The sequence below is a fragment of the Pogonomyrmex barbatus genome, unplaced genomic scaffold (genome assembly GCF_055798465.1).
Source record: "Pogonomyrmex barbatus isolate J1 unplaced genomic scaffold, ASM5579846v1 scaffold6, whole genome shotgun sequence".
Taxonomy (NCBI): Eukaryota; Metazoa; Arthropoda; class Insecta; order Hymenoptera; family Formicidae; genus Pogonomyrmex; species Pogonomyrmex barbatus.
The window spans coordinates 957,265-970,168 of NW_028297160.1; the positions used below are offsets into that span (position 1 = coordinate 957,265).

Here is a 12,904-nt window from a genome sequence, read left to right on the forward strand (position 1 = left end):
TTTCGTTCCCCGCTATCGCAAGATTCGCATGGTCCTGTCCCTGGCAAAAGAGATTAAATTCTTTTGCCTAAATTACGGATGGACGCACGTCATGCAGTCGAAGTCATAACTTCTTTCTCAAGACATTAACTCACACTCGTGGATGAAATGTTATCACAAAATCTAATAAAATTATATACATGTTTGTACTAAATATCGTAGTCAATAGCAATAATACAAATAGTTCCATGTCTTTCTATAGCAAAGAGTCGCTTCACTACATATGTGCTATGTATGTGCAATATATACATGTTCTCTTTGAGAAAAATACATATAATGTCCTTCGTATTCTGGCCTATAAGGATATTGAACATAGCGAACGTCGTGAAGAATGACTACTGAACAATACATGTATACAATATATACATGTGTTTATTTAGTAAAATGATAAGATAAAAATGATAAAGTAAAAATTAATATGAGTAAACGGAAATTACGAATTAGTCATGTCGATAATATAGACTTTTTAAATTGTCGATAATATCGACTTTTTAAATTGTCGATCGTTACCGACATTTCTTTAATTCCGTTTAGATGGCATTAACAGACATCGAAGTTTGTCCGTCGCTTTAGGATCCTCTTAAGATTACCGATTAACGACTACCGACTTATTATAGATCCGGCTCAAGGATAGCACAAAAAAGTGAGATTTGACCATTTGATCAATTTTCAGAAGAATTGAATTACTAACCAAAATAATATAATTTTTGAATCTTTTTTATTGTTAAAATTGTGCCTTCCATATATGTCTTAATTTATTTTTTTAATTTATTTTTAGTTATAGGCTGAATTTCATAAAGTTTTTACGCGTCTATTTATATGTATAATTCGTTTTACGTATACTATACAAAATTGCGTGCATATGTATTTTACGGAATTCAGACACAATTGGCAGATATTTATTTCACCTCTTTTTTATTTTTTTTCTTTTCGTAGCATAAATATATATATTATTTTAAAAAAAACTGATTTATTACAATTAAAAATAAAAAAGTAATATTATTTGATAATAAAACCATATATATCACAGAAACGATTAATGTGAAATATGAGTCGCATTTGACCATTTTATTTGAATGATGATATTTTAGCGTTATTTTCTTCAGGATATCAAATGAATATTTCGTGAATCATAATTAGATGACATGTAAATTTTCTTAAAATATAACAAATAAAAGCTAAAAAATGAAAACAAAGAAAAAACATTTTATGTGACCAAGTATTATTAATTTTTAATGGTAAAAAAAATGGAAATTTTAAAAACTATAATTACGAACAAAATTATTTCTAGTGAAATCAAGATTATTGATAATGGAGAAAGTTACTTATGCGTGTGAAGTTAGCACTGCAATTTTGTAAAAAATAAAAAATAAAAATTGTGCCGAATTGTGCTAGGTTTGTGCCCGCGGATAAAACGCGTTCGCGAAGGACCGCGCTCAAGAGTAAAGTACCTTTAAAATTTGTGCTGACGAAATCGAAGGTTGTGCTGACTTGTGCTCAGTTAGCACAATTCAATTTAAGTTGAGAAATTGGATTATTTTTCATGATTGTAAGGCTATAAAGTTTTGCATTAGAAAATTGACATTTTGATTTTTTTTCGAAAGTAGAAGAAGATACAGTTGAAATATTTGCGGCACAACGTAGCACAAACCTAACACAACTCGGCACAACGTTTATTTTTTATGTTTTACAAAATGCGATGCTACAAAAAAATTATTTTTTCTTTCTTTAACGCTGTTTTTTTGAAATATTCAATTAATTCTTACGGCACAAACCTAGTATAACTCGGCACAATGTTTATTTTTTATTTTTTACAAAATTGCGGTGCTAACTTCACATACATAAGTTATTTTCGATATACTTAATGCAATTGTGAATATTAATCGCGATGAGATGGACAATTATGCAATTTCAAGTGTTTATTCAATAAAGTTTTATTTCTACCGCATGTAGCGAATATTTGTGCTACAAATATGACTCTTTTAAGACAGAATATATAAGTATTTTAGACATTTTCGATTTAATCATCTATTCAAGGAAAGTAATAAATAATTACAAACAATATTAATTTTTCTTTCTCTTCTTGTTTTATTTGTAGATTGTGCACATTAAATATAGGCTTTAAATATTTTTTCAATCAGTTCTAAAAAGTATTTTTAAGTTCTAGAGAGAATATTTTTATTTATAATGCGATATTTATTACCATACGCACATTACAAAACTGTACAGAACGCTATTATTTTAATTATTTGACGATAGGTAAAATAGGTAAAATAGGTAAAATCTAAAAATACGTATCTCGATAGACAACATTATCTATAATAAATGATTGAGCTATGAACTAATGAAAATTTGTGCGAAATGATATCAGGATTCTTTTTTCCTAAAAGATCTCTTCACACATTTGAGAAATATGATTGATAGAACATGCCCATAGCACTAGTTGCAAATAATGCAAAACAACTCCACCATGTTGCTAATCCTAAGATACCTCTGTACACGTCTGTAGTAAATATCTGTAAACAAATGAAATATATTTTTTTTATGCTATTATATTGAATATTTATGATTAATATTGATTATTTATTATTGATAATTCAAGATCCAATAATAAAAAAATATATCATCTTTGTATATTAACATAGCTGTTGCATTGAAAATCCGTTAATTAATAACAGCAAGTAGTTTATGATAAACTGTTTTCTGAATTTATAAAATATAAAATCAAAAGAAAAATTATTAGACATAATGATCCTGCCTCTCAAGCAATGCCACTTATTATGCTATTATTTGAATCTTATTTTGGCTTGATTAATTATTTATCATGTTCATTCATGGCATACACTCATACACTCTTAGTATTTATATGATTATTGCAATAAATACTACATGCTTTAGTAGACAAAAGATAAAACGCTTGCCTGAAAAGCAAGCGATTCATGTTCGACTCCTGACTGAAATGATATATTTAATATTTTTCGCAATAAGAATTTTATGGAAGGAAGAGAGGAAGGGATACATTTTTCAGATTTGATTATTGATTTATTAATATAGTTACTGCATTGAGTGTATGTTAATAATAATACGGCGCATAGTTCGCAAAGCAATTATGTTTTGAATTTATAAAATATAAATTTAACTAAAACAAAAATTTTTTATTACACACAAAGATCTTCTCTCTCCAGCAATACCATTCATTATAATTATTATATTTATATTATTTACATTATATTTACATTATATAATTTAAAAAATATATTTTTGTAAATATATTGAACTATTACCTGTTTTAATGAACCAAGTGTAAGTTGAATTTCTTCAGTAGTTTGTATTATAGTTTTATCGATATCATCAGTACTAATTGCAGACGATAATGATTTCGGTAATTCGTTCACTGGACACTCTTCCTCTAAAGTTTTTTTTAAAATACCTTCCCAGGTAAAATCACCTAATTCAATAAAAAATATATGTGCAAATATGTTTTACATCATAAACAGATGATATAATTCAGAAAGAAAATATTTCTTTATACCCAGTGTTTTATACAGAAATGTAAAAAATAAACATATAATTATGGGAACGACAAATTGTAACGCTACTACGCATAGGTAGTAATACACAGCTGCAATCTGTAACATACAAAAAGAGGATTAATTAAATTTTGACTACTTTTGGACCAAAATCAGTTCTCAAATTAAGATTTTAAATTAGAATGTTTGTAGAATCTTTTAGAAATAGAAAATAATTTGTCCACTAGATCCAAAAAAGTTATGAAAATCAGAATTCATTATTAATTATTCAAATGGAGAGGAAGGAAGGGAGAGATAGAGAAAGAGAAGAGGGAAAAGAAGAGAAGAGAAGAGAAGAGAAGAGAAGAGAAGAGAAGAGAAGAGAAGAGAAGAGAAGAGAAGAGAAGAGAAGAGAAGAGAAGAGAAGAGAAGAGAAGAGAAGAGAAGAGAAGAGAAGAGAAGAGAAGAGAGAAGAGAAAGAGAAGAGAAGAGAAGAGAGTAGAGAAGAGAAGGGAACGGAACGGAACGGAACGGAACGGAACGGAACGGAACGGAACGGAACGGACGGAAGGGAACGGAAGGGAACGAAAGGGAACGGAAGGGAACGGAACGGAAGGGAAGGAAGGGAAGGGAAAGGGAAGGGAAGGGAAGGGAAGGGAAGGAAGGGAAGGAAAGGGAAGGGAAGGGAAGGGAAGGGAAGGAAGGGAAGGGAAGGGAAGGGAGGAAGGGAAGGGAAGGGAAGGAGGAGAAGAGAGAGAGAAGAGAAGAGAAGAGAAGAGAAGAGAAGAGAAGAGAAGAGAAGAGAAGAGAAGAGAAGAGAAGAGAAGAGAAGAGAAGAGAAGAGAAGAGAAGAGAAGAGAAGAGAAGAGAAGAGAAGAGAAGAGAAGAGTAGAGAAGAGAAGGGACGAACGGAACGGAACGGAACGGAACGGAACGGAACGGAACGGAACGGAACGGGACGGAAGGGAACGGAAGGGAACGGAAGGGAACGGAAGGGAAGGGAAGGGAAGGGAAGGGAAGGGAAGGGAAGGGAAGGGAAGGGAAGGGAAGGGAAGGGAAGGGAAGGGAAGGGAAGGGAAGGGAAGGGAAGGGAAGGGAAGGGAAGGGAAGGGAAGGGAAGGGAAGGGAAGGGAAGGGAGGGGAAAGAGAAGGGAAGGGAGAGGAAGAAAAGGGAAGGGAAGAGGGAAGAGATCTCTCTCTCTCTCTCTCTCTCTCTTTTTATATATATATATATATATATATATATATATATATATATATACATATTTAATACATAAATAATTTTTAATGTAAGCAATTGATTTTATTTTAACACACTCATGACTCTCTCTCTCTCTCTCTCTCTCGCTCTCTCTCTATATAATATGTGTGTGTGTGTGTGTGTGTGTGTGTGTGTGTGTGTGTGTGTATATATAAATAAGAAGGGAGGGTATGCGTCACGGCGGGGCCCAACCACGGACCAGTCGTGAAAAACTCGTAATTATTTTGCGAAAAAATACCACCTCAGCCAGGAATCGAACCTGGATCTCTTGCTTACCGGGCAGGCATCTTATCTCTTCGACTACTGAGGCATGCGATGATATTTATCGCAAATAATGTGTTTAGAATAACACGTCAATAATACAATAATACACATTATACGTATATTACGTATATTAATATGTATATTAATACACACACACACACACACACACACACACACACACACACACACACACACACACACACACACACACACACACACACACACACACACACACACACACACACACACACACACACACACACACACACACACACACATGTATACATACATATGTACATGTATTCTCTCGAGTCCCCACGACCAGTTCTCCAGAGAGATGATGGGGGTGTGGGGGGGGAGAGAGAGATGAGTGTGTTAAAATAAAATCAATTGCTTACATTAAAAATTATTTATGTATTAAAAAGAGAATAGTAAATATGGACAATATAATTTTCAGTTTACATAATATGTTAAATGTTCCATAATTATTTAATTATTTAATAACACCAAATCTTCTATGCATATGTATATTCAAATATATTATGTGTATCTGCATGTCTGTGTGTATCATGACAGAAATAACCCAATTTGTCATTTCTATAGTATTTCATGACTCTAAACTCTTTCTAATATGTATGCGTGCACTCGCGCGCACCCTCCATGCATACATTGCATACAGCAGAGAATTATTACTTACGATGAGATGTTCTATATATTATATAAATTACAAGAATATATTTTTTACGTTCATTATTCCTTTATTATCATTATTCCTTATTTCATTACTTTCAACATATAAATATTGATTTTATTTTAAAGAATATAGTGTTTTAAAAACATTCAAACGACTATTTTAGCAATTTATAATAAATTCGGTTTTTTATAACTTTCTCTGAATTTAGTAGACAAATAATTATTTGTTTCTATTTTGAGACTCTACAAATATATTCTAATGATTAATTTAGATATTGGTCCAAAAGTGATCTAAACATTTTCCTTTGCTTTATTACATATTTATAATATACAAAATTTTTAATTAAGATGTTTAGTTAAGTAAATGTGTGTATACGTGCGCGCACGCATGCACAAGAGCGCAGTAGATATTTAAAAATGATATTATAAATGAATGCTTTATCTATAAATAAATAAATTATTCTGTCCAAAATGATCATAGCACATTTAACAATGCATATGACATTAATGAACTTCTTGAAGCCATCACAAACACATACTCATTCATCTTTATATATTCCATACTCATAAATCTTTATAAATTAATATCTCATGAACTAAAAAAATTACAAAATGGCAGAGGATTTTTGTATCGGTATAATTTACCTTACTGCACACGCATGCGTACACACACACGCACATATACACGCACATATACTCAAGTTATAACACAAACCTTCTTTTGTAAATCAATGTTAGTTATTCTACCAGCTTCTTTCTTTTGGATTTCTACTCTTTGAATGGCGAGATTTAAGTATGATTGTAAATATATTGGCATGAGTACTATTTTTAATAAACCAGCAGCAATAATAATAATCAATCTTAAACTTTCAAATCTTTCTACTGTCATTCTGTAACAGAAATATCTCATCTTTTTTTTTTAATTTATATAGATATTCATTTCTTATATTTTGGGAGAAAAAACTTACAGAGGAGATGTCATACCACTAAATATTCGAACAGTTAAATAATCTTTACTTATGGGTGTAATCCATAAGCTGACCAACAAAAGCGGTGAAACATAGCTAATATTTGCTATTAATAATAATAACTTGTGATCTTTATAATACCTACAATTTTTTGTCCATACTATATAATCATATATATTCAGTATTCATATATTCAGTTTATTACAATTAAATATAGTTAATGAGATTTATTATACCTTAATGTATCCCAATGCATTTTTGATACTCTCAGTCCTGGGAAAGTAAATAAAGATCCTAGTAAACCACACCATATAGCAAGAAAAAATTTTAAGACGATTTTTGAGGCTGGTCCCCTATATTAAATACATTTATTAGAAAAATATTAGAAATATATATAATTCAAATATATAAACATACAAATAGTTATTTTTTGTATCTAATCCTGACATTAAATAAATTAATGAAAAAATTGATAATATTTTTATTCTCAATATCTCTCATAATATTTTTATTCTTAACTAAAAATATATTTTTGGCTAATGTAATTTTTGGCTAATTTTTGGTTATTTTATTCTTAGCTAAAAACATATTTTTAGCTAATGAGAAAGATTTACTATAAATATTTTTTTTATTAAGAGTATGTTATATGCATAATAAAATATATAAATAAATTTAAGAGAAAAATATTCAGATAAGCTTAAAAATGAGAAAAAATAGTCGACTTACGTCGAAGAAAGTCCTTGAGTATCTAAAAATTGTGAAGCACTATGATTAAAGCTTATGTATGCTTTCTCCAATCCAATTTCCAATTTATTTTCATCAACTATGAGTATCATCATAGCTATTAAAAGGTATACAAATCCAGTAACAATGCATGTAGATCTCTCACCTATACTTTCTTCTCCTTTAAAATATTGTAGCCAAAGAGAAAGTAGTACTTTACTATAAATTATATAAGGAAAATAAAATCAATGTAATATAATTTTCAATTATTTTATAAAAAAATTTTATAAATTTCCCATTGGAAATTTTAATTCAAAGGATACAATGCAAATCCCAAAACCACCATACACCATAATACACTGAGATTAATCTCATCTTTGATTGGATACAAATAATTATATGCCTAACAAAGAGTTTAAAATCTTACAAAATACAATCAGTCATACAACATATTAATATTAATTAAAATATTATAAAGATTATAAATAATTATAAAGATGTTTTATTAAACAAAACAATTATTTATATAAATTGATGACAGTTAAAAACTACTAACCTCTGTCAGTACATAAACGATGATAGCATATACAGAGAAGTCCAGTAACCACTGATATTCCAAATAATATTTCAAGTGCACTATATCAATGGTAGTTATTTTTGCACTTTCAAGCTTAATATCTAGATTTCTAGGAATATGAAAAACATCTCCTATTTTGCCATTCTCATTGTACTTTCCTCTTTTCGGTTTCTCTTTTGGAACACCAGCTAATGTTCTAAGTTGCTGATCTGTTGGATATAGATATCGTGTCAATCTGTGCAAACAAAAAAACAAAGATGACAGATCTCATTATATCATTATTTTTATAATTTTATATATATATATATATATATATATATATATATATATATATATATATATACGTATATATAAATATATATACCCTGTGGAACATAAAATCCATCTGGCAAAAGAAAAATATGGACTCAATTTCTGTATCACACTGACCATCACGAGAGTAATAACTAATTGTGCACCCAGAAGAGCCTAGAAAAAAAAACACAAAGTTAAAACAAGATATAAACATAAAGAAAAAGAAATTTAAATATGTTTAAAGAAACATATAGAAATTATATTTATAAGTTTTATAAATAAGATAAGCTTGAAACAATTGTTATAGCTGAAACATATAATTTTCACAAAAGAAAAAAATAGTTAAATTTACCATGCTTAAAAAGGCGTTTTGATGATTAGAGTTCTCATGAATGAAATGAAGACCGCTTCATTGGAGATGCAGATCTCTCCGAGATCTCAATTAATTCAAAAGGAAGCAAGAGTAAAACATATCCGATTTGCTGTAACCAATGTTTGCTCTTATCATCTTAAATGGTGCACCGGTCGCGAGCTGATTTTATAAATAGTTATAACTAGAGTGCGTTCCTTTATTAACTTCGAGTACTGTCAGTACTACGAATAGCATTCCGATATAGAGAGTAGTGTACTCCGAAAATACTGCGTTGAATTCTATGATGTCATTGATTTTGACGTACTTCCTGTTGCTACTGCAACTAGCGAGGTAAAGCAGTTAGAGCACAAAAAGGGCTGCTTCTATGAAAAAATAACCATGATTGATGCTGAAGAAAATAAAGCATATAACATGAAATAATATAATATAATGAAATTATTATATTATATAATATTATATAATATTATAAATTATTTAATAATAATAATAATAATAATAATAATAATAATAACTATTATTGTTAATATTAATATTATTATTATTAATCATTATATATATATTATATTTAATATATATAATAAAATTATATTTTTTTTAATATTTAATATTAGATATGCGAGCCATTATTTCAGTTGGAGCTTCAGAAAACATACTGCAACTACGTTTCACTTTATAATCTTGTAAGAATTAGACGACCGTAAGCGGTCATGAAAGAGATTCGGAATATAAACACTAACAGAGAGGAGCCGTCGTGGTCGTGCAGACTAAGTGTCGGATTGGTAGACGAGGGATCCCGAGTTCAAATCCAGTCGGTCTCCGTTAATTTTTTCCGAATCTAATAGATATCTTTCAATCTTGAAGCAATTAGAAAGCGCACGAAACTAAAACAGAACGATAGCCGCAGTACACTTCCATTACGTCATAGCATGAGCACTCGGAGTGAATAAAGGAACGTACCTACAGTGTCTTTAGTGTACATAGGCCATGTTCCAAAATTAACTGGAAGTCTGTTATTGAAATGACTGACTTTTACCGTTTCGAAATTTAAATTTTTATTTAAATATTTATTATCTAGTACTGGATTTCGGAACGGAAAAGCAGTGTAAAGCAATAAAAAAGTGTACAGCAACAAAAAAATCAAAACATAATCAATATGGATCAACATATGTTATTCAATGCTATTAGAATAATAATCGAAAACGATTCAAGTGATAATAATTCTAATGATGATATGATGTTACAAATTATTAATAAATAAGATTGATAGTAAACACGGACCACTGTTTTTAAAACCACGCATACAAAATTATATTCAAAACGTAGTTTCTATATTAACAGATGCAGACTTTAAATCACATTTTGGATAAGAAAAGTACAGTTATTTATTGAAAATATTACTTAATAAAATATTATATATAATATTCATATTTATCAAATATAATATTCATATTCATTAATAACATTCATTATTTATAGTAATGTACATTATTACCATATCGTTATATACTATTGTTTCAAAAATAAATGTTTTGTTAATTATAAACTTATTATTTTTAATAGAATATCTCGAGAAACTTTCCATTGGTCCTATTATTAACCATAATAGGACCAAAGTTAGAAAAAAAGTCAAATCCTGATCTGCAGATACATAATACTTGGTCGCCTTCCCCATTAATTTGTAAAGGCCAGAAATGCTAATATATGAATTATATCAGCTAGGACAAAAATAAAGAATTGTTTTAAGAATTCTTCAAGAACTTTTTTATTATTAAATAATGTATTCTCAAAGAATAATCAAATTCTTACTTTACTTTTGTTACATAATAAGCTTTTTGGAATTCTTTACAATTTTTTTTTTGTTATTTTTGTGCTTATTGGATATAAACCTAACCTCAAATGTGTGTACTTTATATATATTTAATCTTAAATATTGATAAATTTAATATTTCAACAGAACCAGAAGTCACACGTAGAATTTTGGAAAATGCAAAAATTGCCGGCATCTTCCAATATGTCCAATGATACATCAAAAGAAAACAAAAGTTCCAAAACGATTTTGAAAGAATGCGAGAGTCTTGATAGCGGTATGAAGTATATTTTTTAATTATTTATTTTTTTATAATATTTCATTTCAAAATTTTGCTTTTAGGTTTATGGGCTAAGAACAGTATTCAAATGTTTATACAATTGTATATGGATTATGAACCAGCAATTGTAAGTGGCAAACTGAAGCAAAAAAAACGTTTTTGAAAAAATATCTCAACGACTTGCTGAAAACGCTTATATGTTTTATGCAAAACAATGTGCATCAAAGTTAATCATAGATAATAGATTCTTAATTTTCTTGTACATCCGTTTTAAGGCCGTTAACTTTGCATTTTCCAAAATTTTACGTGTGACTTCTGATTCTATTGAAATATTAAATTTATCAATATTTAAGATTAAATATATATAAAGTACACATTTGAGGTTAGATTTATATCCAATAAGCATAAAAATAACAAAAAAAAATTGTAAAGAATTCCAAAAAGCTTATTATGTAACAAGAGTAAAGTAAGAATTTGATTATTCTTTGAGAATACATTATTTAATAATAAAAAAGTTCTTGAAGAATTCTTAAAACAATTCTTTATTTTTGTCCTAGCTGATATAATTCATATATTACCATTTCTGGCCTTTAGAAGTTCTTCTAAAGATAAAAGCATCGTATATTTATTATTAGTATCATCTATAATTTCGTATGGTATTAATTGATGTGCATCGATGTGCATAATTCTTAACAAGTTTGGCACTTATTTTTTAATACAAAATCAAAAACACGTCCGTACCCGACCTACGCGAAGGTCCGAAACTTCCTGCTTTTACTGTATGTGTCTCACCTCTTGGGATAGAATAAAAACAATCGGAAATTAGCAATCCCCTAGGGTTAATTTACGCAGAATGGATAATAACTTTCAGTAACTGACAGCACAAAAAATTCTATTTCGGAACGATAAAGCAGTGCTGTCAGTACTGCTAGTTAATTTCGGAACACAGCCGGTATATACAATCGGTTCTTAAAAGATGTATATAATACTGTACCAATAAAATAATTTTCCTTAGCTATAAAACTATGTTTCATGATCAGATTTCACTTTCCACGCATTGAAATTACATACATAATCGCTATACGTAAAAAGTTTCATGTAAAATGTGTCAATGCGTGAAAAGTGAAAAATGAAAAGTGAAAAATTTCACGTGAAGTTACATGATTGACCCCCAGGTCTTGAGGTAGTGTAGCGGTGCAGGCACAATTTCGATAAGCATCGGTTTGAATTATAAATATTTTTCATAAAAGTGTTATAAAAAATTAAGTGTAAGCATTTATGGCTTGTTAACCATGAACCTAAAAATATTGTTAATAATTATTATATTGATGTTTTAAACAGAAACAAAATAAATAAAATTAAACACAGAATAATTTAATCTTTTTTAATAAACAAAACGCGACAACATTGATAATAAAAAGAAGTTTCAGAGAAAAATAAACATCAAATTAATAATGGGACAGAATATGAATTGATATTAAAAGATGAATCAGGAAGTATCATAAATAAAGATGGCAATATTACTTGTATCTATAAAGATAGTACAACTTTTAAATTTTTTATTAAAATATATACTATATAGAACTATTATAAAGTAAATGTACAATTTATATATATATATATATATATATATATATATATATATATATTAATAATTTATATATTAGGTGTACAAAAAAGTTCTGAGCTTTAGATTTCATATAACCGAAATAACAATTTAAATTTTATATATCTTTCCGCCCTTTTGCGGTTTTAAAGCGTTGAGCAATTTGGCCTTCTAAAATGCCATACGATTTGGCGTTTGATGCACATAACCTCAAAAATCAGTAGTGTTCACGATGGCAATAATAAAAGAGCATATTCGATTTTCCATCCACTTCGCATTTCATCTGAAGAAAAATGCTGCTGAAGTCAATGATTTGTGCTGCAATGATTTGTGCTGCATATGGAGAGAACGCTGTAAATCATACTACATGTACAAGATGGTATCAAAAATTTCGCCAAGGAGATTTCAATCTTGAAGATGAACCGCGTGCTGAACCGTCCTCAAAAGATTGAAACGGACGAATTGCAAGCACTGATGGATATAAACTCTGCGCAAACTGAAAAGGAGCTT

At 29.1% G+C, this 12,904-nt stretch overlaps 2 protein-coding genes and 1 long non-coding RNA gene across 5 annotated transcripts; 2 read left to right on the top strand and 1 right to left on the bottom strand.

Annotated features, from left to right (window-relative positions):
• Positions 1-2,103: 2,103 nt before the first annotated feature.
• On the bottom strand, positions 2,104-9,584 carry emei (transmembrane protein 161-like emei). 3 transcript variants are annotated; one of them, XM_089082412.1, is made up of 12 exons: positions 9,439-9,582; positions 8,681-9,063; positions 8,399-8,502; positions 8,014-8,269; positions 7,781-7,860; positions 7,461-7,676; positions 6,971-7,087; positions 6,735-6,875; positions 6,482-6,656; positions 3,572-3,668; positions 3,324-3,487; positions 2,104-2,555 (listed from the first exon to the last, which is right to left on the bottom strand). In XM_089082412.1, the coding sequence occupies exons 2-12, from the start codon at positions 8,681-8,683 to the stop codon at positions 2,436-2,438; spliced, it is 1,473 nt and encodes a 490-aa protein (XP_088938538.1). In that variant the 5' UTR covers positions 8,684-9,063; positions 9,439-9,582; the 3' UTR covers positions 2,104-2,435. The 3 variants fall into 3 exon arrangements, with proteins under 3 accessions (XP_088938538.1, XP_088938541.1, XP_088938540.1); XM_089082414.1 differs by lacking the exon at positions 2,104-2,555 and adding an exon at positions 3,060-3,178 and having other exon boundaries at positions 9,439-9,584; XM_089082415.1 differs by lacking the exon at positions 6,735-6,875.
• On the top strand, positions 3,664-4,741 carry LOC148935059 (uncharacterized; the record flags this gene model as incomplete). Its single annotated transcript, XM_089082523.1, has 2 exons — positions 3,664-4,006; positions 4,664-4,741. Coding segments are annotated over exons 1-2 (243 nt in total), but the record flags the coding sequence as incomplete, so codon positions are not given.
• Positions 9,585-9,658: 74 nt separating the features above from the next.
• LOC105425058 (uncharacterized) lies at positions 9,659-11,314 on the top strand. Its single transcript, XR_016140615.1, has 3 exons — positions 9,659-10,073; positions 10,262-10,785; positions 10,851-11,314. It is a non-coding gene; the product is annotated as an uncharacterized LOC105425058 (long non-coding RNA).
• The last annotated feature ends 1,590 nt before the right edge of the window (positions 11,315-12,904 follow it).

Coding starts and splice junctions, on each gene's coding strand:
- emei (XM_089082412.1), bottom strand. Junction 3,488..3,571: donor ATTTCTGTATAAAACACTGG/GTATAAAGAAAT, acceptor TTATTGAATTAG/GTGATTTTACCTGGGAAGGT. Junction 2,556..3,323: donor CACTTGGTTCATTAAAACAG/GTAATAGTTCAA, acceptor ATTTGTTTACAG/ATATTTACTACAGACGTGTA.